Source organism: Chiloscyllium plagiosum, unplaced genomic scaffold (genome assembly GCF_037043375.1).
Source record: "Chiloscyllium plagiosum isolate Xiang-an unplaced genomic scaffold, Cpla_swu_hap1 HiC_scaffold_18, whole genome shotgun sequence".
Taxonomy (NCBI): Eukaryota; Metazoa; Chordata; class Chondrichthyes; order Orectolobiformes; family Hemiscylliidae; genus Chiloscyllium; species Chiloscyllium plagiosum.
The window spans coordinates 58978562-59003491 of record NW_028270156.1 but is presented as its reverse complement, the minus strand read 5'-3'; the positions used below and the strand labels follow the sequence as shown (position 1 = coordinate 59003491).

The 24930-nt window shown below is 41.9% G+C and overlaps 1 protein-coding gene across 1 annotated transcript; it reads right to left on the bottom strand.

Annotated features, from left to right (window-relative positions):
- Positions 1 to 7222: 7222 nt before the first annotated feature.
- Positions 7223 to 11484, bottom strand: LOC122558059 (insulin-like). The gene is made up of 3 exons (XM_043706384.2): positions 11461 to 11484; positions 10522 to 10732; positions 7223 to 7755 (listed from the first exon to the last, which is right to left on the bottom strand). Exons 2-3 carry the CDS (start codon positions 10706 to 10708, stop codon positions 7601 to 7603), a joined length of 342 nt encoding a protein of 113 aa, XP_043562319.1. The 5' UTR covers positions 10709 to 10732; positions 11461 to 11484; the 3' UTR covers positions 7223 to 7600.
- Between the last annotated feature and the right edge of the window lie 13446 nt (positions 11485 to 24930).

Below are 24930 nucleotides of genomic sequence, written 5' to 3'. Positions count from 1 at the left end.
AATAATAATGTGAGAAAAGATACATTTGAAGGTAAATTTGCAAACAATATCAAGACTGACAGCAAGAGCGTCTTTAAATAATTATAAAGGAAAAGAAAGGCAAAAGTGAACATAGGGTTGGGGAACAACCGAGAGAACAGGGTTAGGGAAATAATAATGGGGAACCAGGATGTTAATCTGAAGAGAATGGTCAGATTAGATTACCTACAGTGTGGAAACAGGCCCTTCAGCCCAACAACTGACCCTCCGAAGAGTAACCCACCCAGACCCATTTCCCTCTGACTAACGCACCTAACACTGTGGGAAATTTAGCTTGGCCAATTCACCTGATCTGCACATCTTTGGACTGTGCGAGGAAACCCACACATACACAGGGAGAATGTGCAAACTCCACACAGACAGTTGCCCGAGGCTGGAATTGAACCTTGGGACCCTGGTGTTGTGAGGCAACAGTGCTAACAACTGAACCACCGTGCTGCCCCCAAGGCCACTGTGCTGCCTCCATCCTGAACTCAGACCTATGTGCTTCTGATTTCTGAAGCCTTACCTCATTTGGAAAATAGTTTACGCCTCTGTTTTTCTCAACAATGTGCATGGCCTCATACTTTCCCACATTGAAATCTGTCTGCCATTTCTTGTTTCACTTATTCTGCTTCTATTTATCATCAGTGGTTACATCAGTATTATGGGTGCTAGCAGCAAGGTGAATACTGAGCCAGAATGTACCACTGGTTTCATACATCACTGGGCAGCAAAATGGCTGAAATTACAAACAGTCTACTTGCAGAGGAGGAAGGAGGCACAGTCACCAATGCTGAAGAAGGATCTACCATTGACTGCTACTGACAGTGTTTTACTAATGGTTGAGGCTCAAGCAACATTTTCACTGTTGTCAGATATTTGTGTCTGAGAGGTCATTGGAAAAAATACAATAAAGGTAGAAACAACTGAACCCTAGTTCCATTTGCTCATCATGATATATCCCTTCTTTGATCTTTTCCAAGCAACATTCACTTGATGGAGGACTTGAAAACCAAATGTCTCAGCTTGCAGTAATGCAGCAAAGAAAAACAGAATATATACCTTGAAGATGCTAATTCTTCCAGTCATTAATAATCACTCTAGATTGATGAACTGAGGGGGAAACATGGCATAGTATCAATGGCTTCAGTGTGCTGGGTTGGGATGTGGAAAAGTGGTTGTTTGAATTTTCAGAGAGTGGTGGTTGGTGTAAGTAGGAAAGTAGTAGTGATACTTCCAAAACTGACAGACTCTGTCAATGTTCCTAGCTTTCATTCAAATACCTTCAAACAATGTTTTCAAGAGCGACAATTTCTTGGGTAAATCCAGAAAGAAGGAAATTTGCAACAAATATCTCTATGTTATTTAATGTCTTAGTCCAAGAAAATTATTAAAAAGCATACAGACCACAAATGGATTATGCATTATCTGTTTCAGGTAAACAGAGCAATGAAAAGATATGCATCTATTATTTGTTTCAGGTATAATATTCTGGAGGTCACATGAGAACTTCTAGTGAGAAATGGATACCTTTCTCCTCCGTACTTGTGGTGTAAAATTATGTCCCAATACATGTGTGAATCATAATGTAACACATGTATTGGGCCAAGCAGTGGAATGTGGTGAAACGGTTAAAAATTATGTCCCAATACATGTGTGAATCTAACCGGAATGGAGGTGTTGCTTAGTCCCGTGTGAATCTTATTACACACCTCCCCGTGTGAATCTTCTTATCTGTATGTAACCAGAATGGAATGTGTTTTTTAGCCTTGCTCTGCTGTTCACATGAATGTTTATATCTGGAAAAGAGTATATCAGCTGGAAAAGTCTCCAGTTCGGTGAGTCTGCTCCGGGGTTACGTTTAACCGCCGAGCGTGGGTTGTTGGCAACCGCTCTACGAGAACTGACGGCTCCCAGTTCCGGTAACATGTAGAGTGAGTATAAGCCAGACCCGTTGTAAGTATGAGACCTGGTTGTGGCGACGCTGCGGGGAATAAAATGCTCATATTCTAGCAGACTCGCCTCTTGGTCGTTTGTTCTGTGTCAGACTACTCTCCTACGAACCTGACCTTGAGAATTTTTTAAAACAGTACTGGGATGTGAGAATGTATTTGTAGTTATTTTGCAGTTGAAATGTTTCTATTCATTTTAAATCATTTTTAATGAGGCTTTGGATTTTTTGAATACAGTTCCAATCTGAAGTGAAGAAAGTATCAGAAGCTGGAATCACAGGCACAATTCCTGTCGCTAGCATGGGAATATTGAAGAATGCTTGGAGCTGCCCAGCTTCTGTTAGAGTTGAATGGAGCTACATTACTGGCAGAAAGTGAACCTAAGTCCTCTGTATGATTCAGTCACATTTGGCAGCTTCATTCATATAAGGAATGCAGGCTTTACTGGCTGAGCTCTTGAAACGTTGGTCATGAGCTGCTGTCTTGAATGACTGCAAATAATTTGGTGTGGGTGCTAACAGAGTTGTTCGGCAGGGATGTCCAGGATTTTAACCCAGTGACACTGAAGGAACACCTATACATTTCCAAATTAGGGTGGTGAGTGGTTTGGAGGGATGTTTTCAGGTGGTGGTGGTGCCATGAGTCTGCTATTAATGTCCATCTTGATCCTAGTGCTTGTTGGTTCAGAAGGTGCTGTCTAAAGAACTTCGGTGAATTTGTGCAGTGTATCTTGCATATAGTACACAGTATTGCAACTGAGCATCCATAGTGGAGGGAGTGAATGTTTACGGATGCGGTATCAATCCAGCTGGTTACTTTATCCGGAATGGTGTCAAGCTTCTTGAGTGTTCTTGGGGAGTGTACCATCACACTCTTGTCTTGTGCCTTGTAGATGGTGGATACAATCTGGGGAGACATGAGGTGGGTCACTCAATTGAAAATCTCTTGGCTCTGATCTGTTCTTGTAGCCACAGTATTTATATAGCTAGTCCAGTTTAATTTCTGGTCAAGATAAGCCCCAGAATGATCTTAGTGGGGGAAATCAGTGATGGTAACGTCATTGAATGTCAATGGGTGATGGCTAGATTTTCTCTTGGTGAAGATAGTCATTGCCTGGGCACTTGCCTGGCACAAATGTTGCTTGCCACTTGTCACACTAAGCCTGGATATTGTCCAGGTGTTGCTGGATTTGAACATAGATTGCTTCAGTTTCTTGTTAAGGGCAAAAGTCATGATGAGGCAACTGAAAATGGCTGGGCCTAGGATATGAAAACAAGGAACTTTTGTAGAAATATCCTCAAGCTGAGCTCCAACAGCCACAACCATCTTCCTTTGTGCTATATATGACTCCAACCGGTGAAGACAATTCCCCAATTTCCATGAAATCCAGATTGCTAGGAATCCTTTGTACTATATTTGGTCAAATGCAGCTTTCATGTCACCTCTGGAATTCAGTTCTTCTGTCCATGTTTGAACCAAGTTTGTAATAAGTTCACTATTGAGAGAGACCTGGATGTTTGCGAGGACAGTGTGAAGTAAGTTGATGTGCTCAAACAGGCTGATGTTAAGAAGGAGGATGTGTTGAATATTTTGAAAAATATAAGTCCCCTGGGCCAGACGGGATATATCCAAAATTTTTACTGGAAGTGAAGGAAGAGATTACTGTGCCTTTGACAATGACCTTCGCATCCTCACTGTCCACTGGAGTAGTGCCAGATGACTGGAGAGTGACAAAAGTTATTCCCTTGTTAAAGAAATGGAATAGGGATGATCCTGGGAATTGCAGACCAGTCAGTTTTATAGATGAAAGTGAGGACTGCAAATGCTGGAGATTAGAGTTGAGAGTGTGGTGCTGGAAAAACACAGCAGGTCAGGCAGCATCCAAGGAGCAAGAGAGTTGATGTTTCGGGCAAAAGCCCTTCATGAATGAGCAGTTAGTCTGTGGTGGGCAAATTATTGAAGACGATTCTAACAGAGAAAATCATAGTTTGATTGGAGATAGCCAGCTTGGCTTTGTGAAGGGCAAATTATGACTCCCAAACCTTATTGAATTCTCTAAGGATGTGAGAAAGCATATTGATGAAGGTAGAGCAGTAGATTTCATGTACATGGATTTTAGCATGGTGGTTGGTAAGGTTCCCCATGGTAGGCTCATTCAGGAAGTAAGGAGGCATGGGATACAGAGAAATATGGCTGTTAGATACAGAATTGGCTGGCCCATAGAAGACAGAGGCTACTAGTAGATGGAAAGTATTCAGCCTGGAGCTCGGTGACCAGTGGTGTTCTGCAGGAATGTGTTCTGGGACCTCTGCTTTTGTGATCTTTATAAATGACTTGGATGAGGAAGTGGAAGGTGGGTTAGTAAGTTTGCCAATGTCACAAAGGTTGGTGGAGTTGTGGATAGTGTGGAGGGCTGTTGTAGATTGCAACGAGACATTGACAAGATGCAGAACTGGGCTGATAAGTGGGCTGGGCAGGTGGAACTCAATCTGAAAATGTGTGAAGCGATTCATTTTGGCAGGTCAAATTTGAATGCAAAATACAGGGTTAAAGGCAGGTTTCTTGGCAGTCTGGAGGAACAGAGGGATCTTGGGGTCCACACCCATAGATCGGTCCAAGTTGCCAACCAAGTTGATAGGGTTGTTAAGAAGGCATATGGTGTGTTGGCTTTCATTAGGAGGGGGATTGAGTTTAAGAGTGGTGAGGTTATGCTGCAGCTCCATAAAATCCTGGTTAGACCACACTTGGAATCTTGTGTTCAGTTCTGGTCACCTCAATGTAGGAAGAATGTGGAACCTGTAGAGAGGGTGCAGAGGAGATTTACCAGGATGCTGCCTGGACTGGAGGGCATGTCTTATGAAGAAAAGTTGAGCTAGGGCTTTTCTCATTGGAGCGAAGAAGGATGAGATGTGACTTGATAGAGATATAGAAGATGTTGGGAGGCATAGATAGAGTGAATAGTCAGAGACTTTTTCCCAGGGCAGAAAAGGCTTTCAAAAGGAGCATCATTTTAAGGTGATTGGAGAAAGGTTTAGGGGAGATGTCAGAGGTAGGTTCTTTACACAGAGAGTGGTGGGTATATGGAATGTACCACCAGCAGTAGTAGTAGAGTCAGAAACATTAGGGACATTTAAACGACTCTTGGATAGGTATATGGATGACAGTAAAACAAAGGATATGTAGGTTAGTTTGATCTTAGAATAGGATAGAGGTTTGGCACAACTTCGACGACTGCTGGGCCTGTACTGTTCTATGTTCTATGTTAGGGAATTAAGTGGCCCTGCCAGAACCCAGACTGGGTGTCAATGAGTAGGTGATTGTGAAGCAAATGCTGCTTCATAATATTGCTAATGAATGCTTCAATTACCTTACTAATGATTACCCACAACACCTCATGGGTGTTTATTCTTGTGTTGAGAGATCTGTTCAAGGTCTGTCCTATTTAGTCTGACAGTAAGGCCACACAACATGATGAAGGAAATCCTCATTGTGAAGGCAGTGCTTGCCCTCTATAAAAGGACTATGTGGTGGTCACTCTTCCCAATCTGTGACAGGCAAATTTGTGAGAACCTTAGAATTTGGAGCAGGAGTAGGCAACTCAGCCCTTCGAGTCTACTCTGCCATTTAATATGATGATGGCTGACCTCATCTCAGCCTCAACTCCACTTTCCCATCCTGTCCCCATAATCCTTTAACCTGTTAGTCATTAAAACTCTGTCTCTCTCTTCCTGAAGTTTCTTCAATTTCTGCACAACCACCACTCTGTGAATTACACAGATTCATGAGCCTTTGGAACAAGCAATTCCTTCGCATATTTGTACTAAATCTGCCACCCCTTAGCATAAAACTGTGACTTCTCATTCTAGATTGCCCCACAAAGAGAAGCATATGATCTACATCTACTTTGACAATCACCTTTAACACCTTACATGCATCAGCTGGATCTTCCATGCTTCTAAATTGTAATGAGTCTCGTCTTATATCATTCAATCTTTCCTCATAAGACAAGCCTTTCATCTCTGGAATTAATCTAATTAATCTAGAGAACCTTCTCTGAACTGCCTGCAATGCAATTATTTCCTTCTATAAATAAAGGGACAAATTTATATGCAGTACTCCAAATGAGGTTTCACCAATGTATTCTACTGTTGCATCAATACTTCCCTTCTTTTACACTTCATTTCATTAGCAATAATTATCAAAATTCCATTTGCCTTCCTTGTTACCTGCTGTACATACATGCCAGCTTTCTAGGAACAATGCATGAGGACACGCAGATCCCTCAATACTGAAGCATTTTGCGGTTTCTCTCCATTTAAACAGTAAACTGCCTTAATAGTGTACTGACCAAAATGGATAACATTTCACATATCCATGTGAAACGCTATCTGCTAAATTTTGAGGATGAGCTGAAGTATGTACACTGGCTAATTCAATAATCTGCCACTGAGCCAGTCTACCAGCTAGGTGGTTTAGGACTTGACCAGATCAGTCAGTAGTAATGTACCTTAACCACTCTTGGTGATTGCAATGACGTTCCCCCATCTAGAGTACATTCTGCCCCTTTTCCACACTTAATGCATCCTCCAAGTGGAGTAGTACTGATTCATCAACTGAGACTGGGGTGGTAGGAAAGGGGAGGTGTTGCAGTATGTGGAAATCAGCAGGAGATTTGATTGCCCATGTTTGACCTGTTGCCATGAGACTTCATGAGGTCCAAACTCAATGTTGAGGACTTCCAAGGAAGTGCCTCCTCCAGCAGTATTTAAATGCTGCCACCTCTGCTGGGTCTGTCCTGCTAGTGGGACATGGCATACTCAGGGATGGTGAATCATTTATCTGGGACAGGGCCTGTAACGCATGACTGTTTGAGTGTGACTACGATATTGGTCGACTAGTCTATGAGACAACTCTCCCAATTTCAATACTAATCTTCAAATGTTAGTAGGATGGCTTTATGGGGGTCAACAGGACCAAGTTTCCATGGTCGTTTCTAGTTAGTTGGTCCATGCCAGAAAATCCCTCCATTTTCATTCCGAGCTGACCTACCAGACAGCCTTAATTAGTTTTGCAGTGGCCATTTTTAATTTTGAGTCTACCTTACGCCAAGCTCCAAATCTTTTCACCTCAGTCTACATGCATTGTGCCTTTACCACCAATAACGTCACTATATATTGCTTTGTGTGTGGTTTGATTGGGTGAAGCTGAAATCAAGTTAAGAAGTTAGAAAAAGGAATTAAGACAGAATATTGCAGGCATCAGAAGCTGCTCTTTATTTTTATGTTAAAATGTAAGCGATAAGGTATAGACTGTTTCAATCTGTGAAAGTGTGTACAATGTGCTCAGTCATCCATATAAACAGAGTGTGTTTTGATTTGATTCAGGAGACAGCTGCATTTATTTTAATAAAAGATCAAAGGCAATCGACAGAACACATTTAAATAAAGACTGGATTTTTTCAACAAAATGTAAGACTTTACTTTTTTTGCTATTTGCCACAAGCTTTTAGAAATTAATATGATTAGAGATAATTTAGTTTCTTTTTAAATAAATAATTTGGCAGTCAATCTGCCTCTTACACAATGGCTACACTCCTCACTCTCTGAGACTGATGGCATTTACATTTCTTATGAGTTGCAGTAGGCTTCGAGTTCGTAAAGGGAGCAGGTATTGTGACAGCAGTGCTCCACTATGCCTCTCTTCATCATCCGACCTAGCATTTTATTGAATAGAGGTTTCTGCTGTGCTTCATTGTCTTGAACAGACTCTTCACCAAGTAATCCTGAAAGTGAACAATTGGTCTTATGTTATTTCTCCTATTCTTAGAAAATCATAGGATCTGTGCAAAAACAAACCATCATGAATGCGCTGTATTTTATCAAGTGTTGTAGCCTCAGATCCCTCAGACTTAAAACGGTCAGGACAGGGGAGTCCATCTAAAATCCAGACACCTGCCCCACAGCAATTTTACACTGGGAAGAATGTTAAGGTGAGATTGGAGAGCTGCCAGACAATCAGATGACTGGCAACTTTGCAGACCCAGCGGTGCCATTCAGAAACCCAGATAAGCCAGGGGTATCAGACAGATGAATGGAAGGCTTAGTAAAAGAGGTTGGGTGTAGGGTTGAATGAGGCTGGTGTTCCTTCTTTGACCAATGCAATGAAGAACCTCCAAATTGCCTGTCACCAACCACGCAGTTTAAAGGTGCCAGGCTCCCATCATGGCATGGGCATGGCCCGCCAAACCCCACTCACTCAGGGTAAAATCCCTCTGGTTGCAGGGTGAGGCTGTTATTTGGGCATTAGCTGTCTACTTACGAGCCCCAATAAAACAAAGGACCAAAAGCCTATGAAACACCTCCACCCAGCCCTGTAAGATGTCAGACCAGTTAGGAGGGCAGGAAAACCTCATTTTACCTGAACCTGCACTTATGTATTCATCATTAGGTTTATTTGAAAATCCTTTTCTTTGAACATTCTGTATTTCACACAAATATAGATAAGTCTTCAGAAGACTTTCTTGAAACATTAATTAGCAATGAATGTGAATAGCTGTAGACAATAGGGTGGAGGGCTGTCACTGTGTTAGTAACTGTTTTGGCATCTTTGCAAACCTGTAGATGCACATTTGCCAAAATTGCTAAACTTCCCAGTGTGCTAGTGACTTTGTGCATTACAGCATGGAAGTTTTGTTGATTTTTAAAAAAATAAATTCAGTTGGATCGTTGCCTTTAATTCTGGGTTCCCAACTTCTGAAAAGATAGGAAGATCTTCAATAGAGATTTACAAAAGCATAATAGACTTTATCCATGTAAACAGATGGAAAAAAAGTAGGATTATTTTCCTTATGGAGGTCAGAGATTGTCAATGAAGAGGTTAACAATTGTAAGGAATTTTGATATGGAGTACATAATTAGAGATGACTTACAGCAGAAGAAGGTTTGATAACCAAAAGACAGACATACAAGATCATTGGCAAAATAAAGTAAAGAAAGAGATTGATGTTTTTCTACAATGTATTAAAATGGTGGTATGAGACATTTGATGGCGTGGAAAAGGAGATTGAATAGAACTTTTCAAAAGGAAATAACATTCATACTTGACAAAGGAGGAAGATAGTGTGCTGCAGGGAAAGGGAAAGTGAGTGGGACTAATTGAATAGATCATTTAAAAAGTGAGCACTGTCATGACAGAGTATAAGAGGGTAAGGTAGTACACACTATGTGCTGGCATTTTCAAAAGGCTTTTGAAAAGAGATTATGCAGTAGACTAATGACGAAAGTCAGAAACTGTGGAGTCAGTGGACAAGTAGCAAAATAGAGAGCAAACTGGCTACAAAGCAGGAGATAGAGAGCAAAGGATCACAGTAATTACTCAGCCTAGCAGCAAGTTAAAAGTATGGTTCCACACAAGCTGATGCTGGAACCATTGCTGTTCACCATTTACACAAACAGTTTGAGTGCAGGAACCAGAAAAACAATTTCAAACTTTACAGTGACACCAGATTGGGACCATATTTAGTGTAGAGAAAGAATGCAAAAAAATTAAAGAACACATTAATAAACTTGCAGAATTTTTGTACAAATGACTTAGAGTTTAACATCGTTCAGTGTGAGAAGTTATATTTTGTCCGGATGAATAAGAAGGTCACATATTGTTTGGAAAACATTAGTGTTAATAGGACAAGGAGCAAATAAATCCCAGTTATTAAATGTATCAATGCAAGTTAATGAAATCAGAAAAAAAATTCAAACTAAGCAACACGATGCTTTCTTAGTGAAATTGGAAAATTAGAGAACTTGCATAAACCTTGCAAAGAACCTTAATCAGGTCACACTTAGAGAATTGTCGCCTACTCCTGTCTCCATATTACAGAAAGGACGTGGGAGATTTACAAGGATGATAATGCCAAAATTATAGGAACAGCCAAACATTTTGGGAATCTTTCTTCGAAATGAGACAAGTCTTTGGATGACTCAATTATTAAGGTTGTTAAAAATATGAATGAGGGTAAAGATGTTTCCACATGTGAAGAGTCCAAACTATGGCCCACAACAAAGCTGATCACAGGTAAATCTAAGAAAGGATTGAGGAGAATTCTTCACTGTCAAAGTAATTAGACTGTGGAGATTGATTTCAAGTAGAGTAGTTGAAGTTAATATCTTTGTGTATTTAAAGGGTAGCTAGGCAAGTACATGAGGGAGGAAGAAAGTGTCAGATATGATGATGGAGTTAGATGAAGTAGGGCACATTGGAGACCAGGCAGGGCATTTTTTGCACGGTTTATTTATGTGCTGCACATTGTTTGAAGTTCTATCTAAAAATGGACACGGTGCCCCATGTGCTATTTGCTTCTATTGGAAATACCAGGTGGGACAAATCGAATAGCAGCCCTGAACATTCCACCACTACACATCCCAAGTTAATCTCAGTGAAAATCTAACCTTTATGATTCAGGGCATAATTTCTCACCCCATCCGTGAGTCAGATTAGATTCCTGGTTATTATGAAATGCAGAAAAGAACTCCATGCATTTGAGCTAACATACCTAGAAGCTGCACAATGCTTTTTTTTGTTTTAGGTTCATAGTAGAAACCCTTACTTCCACACACAAAATGTACAGCGTCCACAAGCTGTGAGCCACACAGGTGCTGTGAAGGTTGTGTTTCGAATCCTTTTGGGCAAGAGAAGATGAACAATACAGCCACCAGCACAATTTGGTTCCAAAGCACCATTTCAATGATTAAATGTAGGATTCCCTTTTAAAAGAAAAGAAAGAAAATATTGCATGTACAGAAGGTCTTCTACATTAGTAGTTTGTCCCTTTGAACTTCAAAGTAAGTTGACTATTTATGCCCCTCTTAATGAAGTCCAAAATACTGACTGATTTAATAACTGCTTTCTCCACCTTTCCTGCTATCTTCAGTGATTTACACACATATATACCCGTCCCTCTGCTCCTGCATCCACTTAAGTATTGTACCCATATTTTACCTGGCCACTGGCCAAGTAGCCCACTTTTAGGTGATCTGGAATACTGCCTGTACCAGCCTAATGATTTTTATACATTTGTACAGACCTCACACAGCCAATTACAGCCCTGGAATGACAAATTCAAAGGCATGCAGTGTAGTTAATTTGTGCACTGCAAGATTACATAAATGGTAAACAGATAATCTTGTTTTGGTGGCTGCAGTTGAGGGATTAAATACTAACCAGGACCTGTTCCTTGTCTTCTTTGAAAAGGGGCACCTTTCAGTTACACATTGAACAGGCTGGTCAGGATTCTTGACCCAATACCTTACCCAAAGGACTGTGCCGACTCTCGCCAGCCTTAGTTTGAGCGTCCGAGTGCTGGGGAGCACCTTGAACAACAACCGAGCAACACAGTTTGCAGGAATGATCTACCAACTTTATAATGAAAGTGGTAAGTCAAGATCAAGGTTTCATTCAAATCTCAGCTTTGAAAATGTCATAGCATTCTTACCTGACCAGTCTGCTGCAGCTTGACTCTGAGCCTGTCAAATGTGCACTGACCATTGAGACAGCAAGCTTATTTATATTGCAAGCTGTTCAGCTATTGCTTTAAATTTGGTGTTTGGCTCTCAAAACATCCCCTCCCTTGATTCTCTGGTAAAAAAAATCTCGCTGGCTTTGCACATTTGTTAATTGTTACATTTTGCAACTCATTTAACTTATCCCCTGTAAGTGTTTGCACTGGTAATATTTGTCCTTCATCTATTCTCAGCATCAGAAGCTGCTCATAAAAACTGATCATTTCACTTTCAAGTGGTGTTAAACCTTCAGAACAGCTCTGAAATTGTCCATTGGTCAATTAGTAACAACTGGAGGAGCTGTTTTGGTAGGTGTTGTTGATATATTAATTGCATTTCATTGTTTTGCTTATTAGACTCAGTGATGGCAAGAGAACACTTCTAAGCACTTAAAGATCCAGCCTGCCCTTCTTAATGAACTTGTTGAATCGTTGATGTAGCAGTTTGCTAGGAATTGAATGGAACTGTATTGACGTGGATTGGTCAATGATTTGCCATCACTTTTCCTATAACAGGTCGAACACTCTCAATTTTTCCCAGCCCTATGTGATTAATAGCTCACTCTCTTTTTCCTTCTGTTCAGCTGTTTCTTTTTCTCTTTGCTCCTTGCTTTTTCTAGTACTTTTCTTCTCGCCTCTCTCAAGAGGTGAGGAGCCTTAAGACATTGCATTTTATGATGTTGCCTTCTTCTTAATCATTGTTCTGCATGCACTTTTTGAATTGTTGATCTTCTGCCGAATTTTCTAGCCTTTTCTCCTTCGGTCACTGCAAGACATTAGAGGCTAATCTCAATTTTGTCCAATACTGTGGTGATAATGAACTGCCTATTTGCATCTCACCCACTTTTGATCCATTGACTTCATCGAGTGAAATGGAAGACAGTCTGCTGATTCACTATTACACAGTTTGCATGGTTGTACAAGAGTAGCATCCACTCTGTTGGTTCTTATCATGCCACAGTTCCATGGGAAGCAGCTGCCCTCTGATACGGAGATGCCGGTGTTGGACTGGGGTGTACAAAGTTAAAAATCACACAACACCAGGTTATAGTCCAACAGGTTTAATTGGAAGCACACTAGCTTTCGGAGAGCTGCTCTTTCATCAAGTGGTTGTGGAAGACACAATTGCTATAAATTCTGTGCCTTACAATGTGCTCTGAAAGCTAGTGTGCTTCCAATTAAACCTGTTGGACTATAACCTGGTGTTGTGTGATTTTTAACTTTGTAGCCCTCTGATACAGTACTTTGCCTCAGTGGCCAGTCTTTTTGCATGTACCCATCGTTCGTTTTACAGAGCACAACATTTCTGATCTCCCTCAGGGATACATACCTGTATGAAATTATGACTGGAAATTCTCCTTTATCTCCACCCTTGGATTCCCCCCACTTCTAACATCCTGCCTCAAGCCAGCTATTTCCGAATAAAATGGACCTGTCCAGCCTTAATAGCTCAGTTCCATGTCACACACAAGCTGATAATTGTATAAAAACCACAAGTGAGTTCTGGGTGTTTTTGATAGATGAGGGCTGGAAACCACCTTACTGCAAACTAATGAACATTTAACGATGTACATACAGGTTACTGAGGGAACTTAACAGGCTAGATGTTGAGAAGGTGTTTCCATTCATGGAATCTCAAACTATGGGACACCTATTTAAAACTGAGGTGAAAGGAATTTCTTCTCTTAGAGAGTATTGAAGGTCTAGAATTCTCTCCCACAGAGAGTTGTCGAGGATAGATCATTGAAAATATTTAAAGAGAAGGTAGATAGATTTTTAAATTTTCAGGGGGACAATGACAATGGTGAGTGAAATGAATGATGTGTTCAGGCCTGTGGAAAATCAGCCATGATCCTGTCCAATGGCTGAGCAGGCTTGAGGAGCCAAATGGCCTACTCCTGTTCCTATTTCTTATGTTCTTATTCATAGAAACATGGTCATTATAATTCCATTAGCATCTTCTTCCATCAAGTTACCTCACTTCAATTTGATGGGACATAATCTGACTCATTCAACATGCTGGCTATGTATGACTTGATTACGGATATCTTCCATTCTACATCCTATTCACATCCTAAACTATCTACATTTTTATGCCACTTCTATTCGCCCACAAACCTAGCACCCTGCCTTGCTGAACTCTCTGTAGGATCCTCCAAGTCAGAAGGGGAGAAGGTGGCTTGATGAATCTACTTGAATGTGTACCAAATTTCCCTTGGAGGATGATATGTCTTTGGGGTATCTCCCATTTCATCTGGGCAGTCGATCCAGTTTTGCAAAAGCCTCTTGCTGGTAAGCACCAGTTGAGTCTGAGGATGCTGTGATTAGTGTGGAATAAGTAACAATCAGGGGAAAGGGCAAGGAGGTGGATGTGAGGAGTGTCGGATCAGCCATGATCCTATTGAGTGGTGGAGCAGACTTTAGGGGCTGAGCAGCCTACCCCTGTTCCTATGTCCTAAGGTCGTATGGAATGAGGATGAACAAAAACATCTCAAATCTCAGTTAGGCAGGTCAGTTCTGGTCCTGGATCTAGACAGACTCACCAGGGTGGAGTGTTGGCAGTTTCTGTATCTTGTGGAGCTGTTTGAAATTCACAGACTGTTTAATATGATATTGCCTAGCCAGATCTTATCAAAGTGGACCTCTGTAATATCTGGTGGGAGAGTACTGCCATAGAATTAAATCCAACTGTATAATCACCTATCAATTAGGAGCTCTGAAGGACTCATTTCACTGTGTAAAGATGTGGACTGGTAGCAAAGCAAGTTAATGTTGTCATTTTTCTTCAACAGGATCTTGACCATACGAAACTTCTGTTCAGTATCATCATTGCCTTGTGAATCTGAATGAGTAACATATATAAAACCTACAATTCTGAGAAGTGTTTGAAGCCATCATTAGCTAACTGCAAGCCTTTGTCTCAGATGATCATCTTAAGAATGTCGAATGTGGTAAAAATTTGTTTGAACATAGCTAACCGCTGTTGAGAGAGGGCTGTATGGTTGCTTGAACTTCAACATCAGAAATAATAGTGAATGACAGTGAGGATGGTTTTAACCCTGAAGATGATCTGAACCATCCCAAGATGGTACCAAAGGTGAGGCTATCAGAGGTTCCTTCCCCTTCTGCCTGTGTATATCACACATTAGACAATTGAAATAAATCTTCAATCACCTTGATATACCAGGCCACTGACACAAAGGTAGACCCATGCTAAGATCAAATTCTCAATGTAGAGTAAAATTCTCCCAACTTTCCCCTCAAGTCTTACAGGGCCAATTTCAGAATCTCATCCTTGAGTGGTGACCATCTCTTTCCCACACGTTGACATATCATTAAAACCCCAACATGTTGCATGGCACCACAATACTTCTTCTTCCTCAAGTGGCTGAGGAAGTTTGGCATGTCCATCAGAACCCTCACCAACCATTACAGTAGTTCAGTACCACTTTCTTAAGGGCTGTAACAGATGGACAATAAGTACTAGCCTCACTGTCACACCACATGCCATGAATGAATAAACGGAATGACAAAAACTAAATGCCTTTTCTGTATATTTGATTTGATTTGATTTGATACAAAACTTTTATTGCAGAAAAGATGCCCAGAACATCACTAATAGCCAGCCCAAAGGAGTCACTAGCAGAAAAGGTGTGTTTGGTTTTGGAGATATTCCTCTGGCTCTCTTGGTCTGGACGAGGAATGTGTAGAGGTCATGAAGCCAGGTAGAGGAGGGAAGAGGAGGAGGATACAAAGTGACATTATTTCCCTTAGTGTGTACAGAATGAGCCCTCTACTTTGGATATCTTCTGAAGGGATCTCCATATCTGTGTCTGAGAAATACTGTACTGTCTTTTCAGCCTTGTGCCATTATATGTTAGCCATAGAATTCCTCACCTTCAATGGAAGTGGGTATCAAGAGGTCCTAGACATTGCTCCAGGAAAACTTTGTCCATGCAGAACTTGAGTGCTAAACCCGCAGATTTGTGGCATTGCGTTCCCCGCCAATTATACTACAGATAGAAAGTGCTGGAGAAACTCAGTAGGTCTGAGAAAAACAGAGTTAACATCTCAAATCCAATCTGACTCTGCTTTGGAACTGAAGTCAGCTGAAAAAAGTGAACAGTTTTATGCTGTGAAAGATGGGGGAGGAAGAGGAAGTGGAACAGGCTACAAGGAGCCCAGAGCAAAAGACAAAGGGGTGTTAATATTAATAGAGAAATGACAGAGATGAGGAGAAGGTGTTAATGGCAGAAAATTAGTTGGCTCAGCTGAGAGCAAACTTTTGGCAACAAGATACAGGGGCTGAAATAATAAAGGATGATCCTTTGAAGTGTGGAGACTGGTGACTGAAAAGGTAGGACAAGTGAAACCCTATTATTGCTCTGGGAGGGAGGGGAAGGTGTGAAGACAAAGGTGTGGGAATGGGTTGGTCACAGCTGAAGGCCATGGTTGAGGAAAATTGAATCTTCCAGTTATGGTCATCACTATTTAGAACAAAAATGGTGAGCCAAACAAACTTTCAAACATGCTCCCTTTATCAGCACAGAATTCATTTACTGTCTTTTTTTAATTAACTCTTTGGCCCAATAACACTCTAAATGTTTTCCGTCTGCATAGAAATCCAATCTTATCTATATGGTTTACTTTGGCCACTTGGTGATGTCTGTGAGCAAGCCTTCAACTTGTTGAAGTTTTAGTGGAGGAACATTTAACAGACTCAAACCCCATTCATCTGTTTTCTGTTTTAGCTGAAATATTATTTCGTTTAAAATAAATGTGATGAGGGGAATGTTGAAATAGCAGTTAACCTTAAAGGGGAGGAATTTCACATGGAACTGTCAATAAGTCATTTGGTCTTGAACTGGACAAATATCATTCTTGCTGATTACTCCCTCTACTGGCACAATGGTGAACAACATGAAATCCCGATTCAAATATAAAACAAGAAAGTTCTGGAATTCTGTCAGCAGCAGGACGAGTAAGGTCACTTCTGCATGAGATGCCTTGTCAAAGCAAGTGAAAGGTCTCCTGTTTCTCACAAACTATTTCATTATTGTTCGGGCACTGGACTTTACGTACCTGAGACTAGGTCAGGGGTCTGATGTCGTTTGCACCTGATAAGGGATTGTAATGCGAATCAAGGGATCCAATAACTTGTTGATAACATGTCTCCAATCTAATTTATAATCATCATCCAAAGCATGTACTGCATTATTGTAGTTAAAATATAATGTCTAGTCCAGTTGCAACATAGATCCTCTCCAGGTTGTGGTGACCACTTGAAATGTATTTCCCAGTTTAAAACAACCGATCAACACTGGGCACATATTCTTCCTCCCCTCCCTGTCCATTGCCCCTGTGTATTCAACTCTCCTGCCATGGATGCCTCCCCATACAGCCCAAGAAATGCAACAATTGTTCATTTAGTGAGGAAGGAGATCAACCTCAGACTGGTACAGAAGTAAGTCAAACAGTCAGGGAAGGCAGGGACAAGGTAGGACTAATAAATTAAACTGCATTTATTTCAATGCAAGGGGCCTAACAGGGAAGGCAGATGAATTCAGGGCATGGTTAGGAACATGGGACTGGGATATTATATCAATTACAGAAACATGGCTCAAGGATGGGCAGGACTAGCAGCTTAATGTTCCAAGATATAGTAAGGATAGAAAGGGAGGCAAGAGAGGAGGGGGAGTGGCATTTTTGATAAGGGATAGCATTACATCTGTGCTGAGGGAGGATATTCCTGGAAATACATCCAGGGAAGTCACTTGGGTGGAACTGAGAAACAAGAAAGGGATGATCACCTTATTGGGATTGTATTATAGACCCCCTAATAGTCAGAGGGAAATTGAGAAACAAACTTATAAGGAGATCTCAGCTATCTGTAAGAATACTAGGGTGGTTATGGTAGGGGATTTTAACTTTCTGAACATCAACTGGGACCGCCATAGTGTTAAAGATTTAGATGGAGAGGAATTTCTTAAGTGTGTACAAGAAAAATTTCTGATTCAGTATGTGGATGTATCTACTAGAGAAGGTGCAAAACTTGACCTACTCTTGGGAAATAAGGCAGGGCAGGTGACTGAGATGTCAGTGAGGGAGCACTTTGGGGCCAGAGACCATAATTCTATTAGATTTTAAATAGTGATGGAAAAAGATAGACCAGATCTAAAAGTTGAAGTTCTAAATTGAAGAAAGGCCAATTTTGTTGGTATTAGGCAAGAACTTTCAAAAGCTGATTGGGGGCTGATGTTCGCAGGTAAAAGGATGGCTGGAAAATGGGAAGCCTTCAGAAATGAGATGATGAGAATCCAGAGAAAGTATATTCCTGTCAGGGTGAAAGGAAAGGCTGGTAGGAATAGGGAATGCTGGATGACTAAAGAAATTGAAGGTTTGGTTAAGAAAAAGAAGGAAGCATATGTAAAGTATAGACAGGGTAGATCGAGTGAATCCTTAGAAGAATATAAAGGCAGTAGGAGTATACTTAAGAGGGAAATCAGCAGGGCAAAAAGGGGACATGAAATAGCCTTGGCAAATAGAATTAAAGAGAATCCAAAGGGGTTTTATAAATATATTAAGGACAAAAGGGTAACTAGGGAGAGAATAAGGCCCGTCAAAGATCAGCAAGGCGGCCTTTGTGTGGAGCCACAGAAAATGGGGAAGGTACTAAACAAGTATTTTGCATCAGTATTTACTGTGGAAAAGGATATGGAAGATGTAGAAAGTAACGAAATAGATGGTGACACCTTTCAAAGTGTCCATATTACAAAGGAGGAAGTGCTGGATGTCTTGAAACGCATAAAGGTGGATAAATCCCCAGGACCTGATCAGGTGTAATGTAGAACTCTGTGGGAAGCTAGAGAAGTGATTGCTGGGCCTCTTGCTGAAATATTTGGATCATCGATAGTCACAGGTGAGGTGCCAGAAGACTGGAGGTTGGCTTACGTGGTGCCACTTTTTAAGGACAAGCCAGGGAACTATAGACCAGTGAGCATGACGTCAGTGGTGGGCAAGTTGTTGGAGGGAATCCTGAGGGGCAGGATGTACATGTATTTGGAAAGGCAAGGACTGATTAGTAATAGTCAACATGGCTTTGTGCATGGGAAATCATGTCTCACAAACTTGATTGAGTTTTTTGAAGAAGTAACAAAGAGGATTGATGAGGGCAGAGCAGTAGATGTGATCTATATGGACTTCATTAAAGCGTTTGACAAGGTTCCCCATGGGAGACTGATTAGCCAGGTTAGATCTCACAGAATACTGGAAGAACTAGCCATTTGGATACAGAACTGGCTCAAAGGGTGGTGGTGTAGGGTTGTTTTTCAGACTGGAGTCCTGTGACCAGTGGAGTGCCACAACGATGGGTGCTGGGTCCTCTACTTTTTGTCATTTATATAAATAATTTAGATGTGAGCATAAGAGGTACAGTTAGTAAGTTTGCAGATGACACCAAAATTGGAGGTGTAGTGGATAGCAAAAGAAGGTTATCTCAGATTGCAACAGCATCTTGACCAAGTGGGCCAATGGGCTGAGAAGTGGCAGATGGAGTTTAATTCAGATAAATGAGAGATGCTGCATTTTGGAAAAGCAAATCTTAGCAGGACTTATACATAGCAGGGCCCCAGCTATGCCTGCCTCTTCGTAGGATATGTGGAACAGTCCATCTTCCGCAGCTACACTGGCACCAGCCTCCACCTTTTCCTCCGCTACATCGATGACTGTATCGGCGCTGCCTCGTGCTCCCACGAGGAGGTTGAACAGTTCATCCACTTTACCAACACCTTCCACCCTGACCTCAAATTCACCTGGACCGTCTCAGACTCCTCCCTCTCCTTCCTAGACCTTTCCATTTCTATCTCGGGTGACCGAATCGACACGGACATTTACTATAAACCGACCGACTCCCACAGCTACCTAGACTACACCTCCTCCCACCCTGCCCCCTGTAAAAACGCCATCCCATATTCCCAATTCCTTCGTCTCCACCACATCTGCTCCCAGGAGGACCAGTTCCAAAACCATACAACCCAGATGGCCTCCTTCTTCAAGGACCGCAATTTCCCGCCAGACGTAGTCGACGATGCCCTCCATCGCATCTCTTTCACTTCCCGCTCCTCCGCCCTTGAGCCCCGCCCCCAACCACCACCAGGACAGAACCCCACTGGTCCTCACCTACCACCCCACCAACCTCCATGTACAACGTATCATCCGCCGTTATTTCCGCTACCTCCAAACGGACCCCACCACCAGTGATATATTTCCCTACCCTCCCTCGTCAGGTCCACACCCCCCACCAACCCAATCTCCACTCCCGGCACCTTCCCCTGCAACCGCAAGAAATGCAAAACTTGCGCCCACACCTCCCCCCTTACTTCCCTCCAAGGCCCCAAGGGATACTTCCATATCCACCACAAATTCACCTGCACCTCCACACACATCATCTATTGCATCCGCTGCACCCGATGTGGCCTCCTCTATATTGGGGAGACAGGCCGCCTACTTGCGGAACGTTTCAGAGAACACCTCTGGGACACCTGGACCAACCAACCCAACCACCCCGTAGCCCAACACTTTAACTCCCCCTCCCACTCCACCGAGGACATGCAGGTCCTTGGACTCCTCCATCGCCAGACCATGGCAACATGACGGTTGGAGGAAGAGCGCCTCATCTTCTGCCTGGGAACCCTCCAACCACAAGGGATGAACTCAGATTTCTCCAGTTTCCTCATTTCTCCTCCCCCCACCTTGTCTCAGTCAAATCCCTTGAACTCAGCACCACCTTCCTAACCTGCAAACGTCTTCCTGACCTCTCCGCCCCCACCCCACTCTGGCCTATCACCCTCACCTTGACCTCCCTCCACCTTATCGCATTTCCAACGCCCCTCTCCCAAGTCCTACCTTTTATCTTAGCCTGCTAGACACACTTTCCTCATTCCTGAAGAAGGGCTTATGCATGAAACGTCGATTCTCCTGTTCCTTGGATGCTGCCTGATCTGCTGCGCTTTTCCAGCAACACATTTTCAGGACTTATACATATAATGGTAAGGTCCTAGGGAGTGTTGCTGAACAAAGAGACCTTGGAGTATAGGTTCATAGCTCCTTGAAAATGGAGTCGCAGGTAGATAGGATAGTGAAGAAGGCATTTGGTATGCTATCTTTTATTGGTCAGAGAATTGTGTGCAGGAGTTGGGAGGTCATGTTGCGGCTATACAGGATATTGGGTTAGGCCACTGTTGGAATATTGCGTGCAATTCTGGTCTCCTCCCTATTGGAAAGATGTTGTGAAACTTGAAAAGGTTCAGAAAAGATGTACAAGGATGTTGCCAGAGTTGGAAGATTTCAGCTATGGGGAGAGGCTGAACAGGTTGGGGCTGTTTTCCCTGGAGCGTCGGAGGCTGAGGGGTGACCTTATAGAGGTTTACAAAATTATGAGGGGCATGGATAGGATAAGTAGACAAAATCTTTTCCCTGGGGTTGGGAAGTCCAGAACTAGAGGGCATAGGTTTAGGGTGAGAGGGGAAAGATATAAAAGGGACCTATGGGGCAACTTTTTCACGCAAAGGGTGGTACATATGTGGAGCAGTTATATGAGCTGCCAAAGGACGTGGTGGAGGCTGGTACAATTGCAACATTTAAGAGGCATTTGGATGGGTACATGAATGGGAAGCGTTTGGAAGGATATGGGCCGGGTGCTGGCAGGTGGGACCAGATTGGGTTGGGATATCTGGCCGGCATGGACGGGTTGGACTGAAGGGTCTGTTTCCATGCTGTACATCTCTATGACACTATTTATCTATGCACCATCCAGGGTACAAGATTCTCCTTCTGCGTGAGGTAGTAGTTAATATTTATTCTCTCTTGTGTCAGCCATGGTGGTGCTCTCATTCCAAGTCAGAATGTCAAGTTTCCTTGCTCAGGCCTGTCATTTTCGAGTAGTACTGATGCAATGTTGCTTGATCAGTGGTGTGTCATTCCGAAGAGAGATTAACCTGAGACCCCATCTTTCTCCTGAAATGGAAGAGCAGGGGGTATCATTTATTCTAAATTTAGCCAACACCAACTGAAACAGATCATAAAGACATAAAGAACAGAAAACGGTCTTTCTGCCCATTGTGCACATAGCTATTCTAATCCCATTTTCCAGCACTTGGTCCATAATCTTGTATGCCTTGCCATTACAAGTGCACATCTAAATACTTCTTAAATGATATGAGGGGGTCTGCCTCTCCCACACTGACAGACAGTGCGCTCCAGCTGCCCACCTGGGTGAAAGAGTATTGCTCACATGTAGCGGTTTATGGGTAGGGTGAATAGCCAAAGTCTTTTTCCTTGGGTGGGGGAGTCCAAAACTAGAGTGTATAGGTTTAAGATGAGAGGGGAAAGATTTAAAAATGACCTGCGATGTCATTTTTTCATGCAGAGCGTGGCACATGTATGGAATGAGCTGCCAGGGGAAGTTGTTGGAGGCTAGTACAATTAAACCATTTAAAAGGCACTTGGATTGGTATATGAATAGGAAGTGTTGAGAGGGAAATGGGCAAAATGCTGGCAAATGGGACTAGATTTGGATGTCTAGTCAGCGCAAACACGCTGGACAAAACTGTCTGTTTCAGTGATGTGTGACTCTATGACTCTGTCTCCTCTAAACATCTTGTCTCTTATCTTTAATCTATATTCCCCAATTAATGATACCTCCATCAATTGGGAAGGTTTCTTCCTGTCTACCCTATCTACGCCCCTCTCAATATCTGCTAAGGAAAATGACCACAGTCTATTCAATCTCTCTTCATGACTGAAATGCTCTAGTCCAGGCAAAATCCTTGTACATTTTCCTGTACCCTCTCCAGTTCTCTCACATCCATTCCATAATATAGGATTCCATAACTGCACACAATACTTTAGCTGTGGCCTAACCAATGTTTTATACCATTCCAGCATTTTCTCCCTGCTCTTAAGCACTATGTTCCAGCTAATAAAAGCAAACATCCCTCTGCCTTCTTCACGAATTTATCCACCTGTCCTGATACCTAAGGGAAAAAAAGCCAAAGAACTGTGGTTGCTTGAAATCTGAAACAAAAACAGAAATTGCTGGAGAAACTCAGGAGGTCTGGCAGTATTTATGGAGAGAATGCAGAGTTAACATGTCAGATGTAGCGATCCTTCTTCAGAACCAATTGCAGCTAGGAAAAGGCTGATATGCTGAAGAAGAGGTGGGAGCTGGGGTGTGGAAGGGAGTAAATGACAGGTGGAATGGTGCCCAGAGAGAGGAACAGCAATTGGGCAGACAACAGAACTGATGATGGTCAGCCTGGGAGAGTCAACAATTGCTAATGGGGACTGAAAATGGGTATCTTAGTGTTCTGGTATACATGTGCACCATAGTCACTGGTCTGATTGCTGTGTATGGGACAGTACTGTCTGCATATAACTGACTGAGTATGGGCCTGCATTTGCCTGTTTGTTCTCTGCTCAGGACAAGCAGATCGGCTGTTCTTGGATTTTCCAGTGATGTACCAACAGTGGTGTTCTGTAGCAGTTACAATTTGGCAGTAGTGTTCTCTATCAGGTTGGCATCATGCACTATGCAGCCATGGTTCTGGTACTGGCATACTCTACCAACTGCTCCGAATGAAATATGAATGCTACTGTATTGAAGTGTATGGTGCTCCTGCAGTAACCTACAGGAGAGGTTCTAATATTCATAGTATGATACAATCTTCTTCAATGAATCTGCAATGTACAATACTGATCTCAAAATTATTACAAGCAGTATGATCATTTTAAAGATTAGATTATATATTCTAGTAAATCTATCACATCAAAGAATTTTGTTTGTTAAATTGTGTCTTCTAGAATGAAAGCCTTATCTCTGAGTGTCGAGATGGACTGTACTCAATGCGGTATATTTCCCACTGCTAGTATATTGTGTGTTACTTTACATCACTAGCATACTGCCATACAGTCCTGTCAGAATTCAATGTAGTGCAGTACCTCACTGGAAGGACATTAACAGTATGCCCGCTTGTGGTGATGTTCTTTATAAGGTAGAGGGCTAGTGCTATAACAGATGGTGTTCTATAAATTGCAGACTGTACCAAATGCAGAATCAATATTGCTGCCCTGGATTATATGTTGCTCGGAGAGTGTGGTATACTATAAGTTAGTCTGGCAGTGGAGAACTGTAGCAGATGGAGGGATGTCAGATTTCTTTCACGCTCAAACATAAGACTTTAATCTTAAAAGACAAAAGTAACAATCAAAATTGTTTGAAGTGACAATTTTAACAAAAATAGATCATCTAAAGTTTAAAATAATCACATTTCTTATGGTAATATTAAGCTTATTGTGTAATTGCAAAAGTCATACTTTTGTTACAAACAATTATGTTGAGATAAGTCAATAGTCTCACTAAGAGAACCTATGATTTTAAATTGGCATTGTCAGTAACTAACAATTTACTTCTGGACGCACTGTGTTGGATATGCTTGAGAAAAGAGAGAGGATGGCATTGGAAAAGACAACAGTCGCTCATAGCCACCTGTGGATTTTGGTCAGGTAACATTGAATCACTTGAAATTAGCATTTACATTTGATATTAAAATTATCTTATTAAGTTTGTGCCCCTTTTATTTGAATGTCTTTTCTACAGCTTAGCAGTGTGCTTTTTTTGGCGGAATTGTTTTGTGTCTAAGTGAACTTTCAGGTCTTTCATTTTTTTTAACCCATATTTTAGGCTTGCACCTTCTGAAAATGTTCTTGTTATTTTCTTCAGTTTGAAAGACTTGTTTTATGAATTCCAGTGTGCTGAAAACAGAACTCTGAAAGCACTTTGATCAATCTTTGTACATGTTGAAATTGTTACAGCTATAGATAAGAGAATTGTGTCATATCATCTTCAAATGAAGCTCATTTTGCGAAATAAATGTCTTCTAACTAGCTTGTTAGTTTGGTGAAGTGGTTTAAGTGGGACATAATGGTGAAAGAAACAGAAAGTGCTTGAAATGCTCAGTGGTTCAGGCAGCTTCACTATGGGAGTGAATACCTGATCTCTGCAATATTTCTGTGTCTCAACCCCACTAATAATGCCAATATCAGTGACACAATGCAACCTTGAAGTGGAAACTTGGCCTTGATAGAGGGGAAATATTTATGGCTATTAGCAGCCTGGTGATGGGACATTGGAAACAAAAGCCTTTTCAAAGTTGAGTGTCATTTACTAAGAGGATGGTGCAATAGGGCTCTCAGAAGGTCAGTCTTGCCTTAGTCAGGTGTTCATGGGTGACCACCATTCCCTGATGTCTCTCTTGAGGTGTTAACCAAAGCAGTCACGGAGGGGTGAGAGACATTATTCTTGCCACCTGGTAAAACAAACCACCCAGTTCATCAATAGAGCCTGGA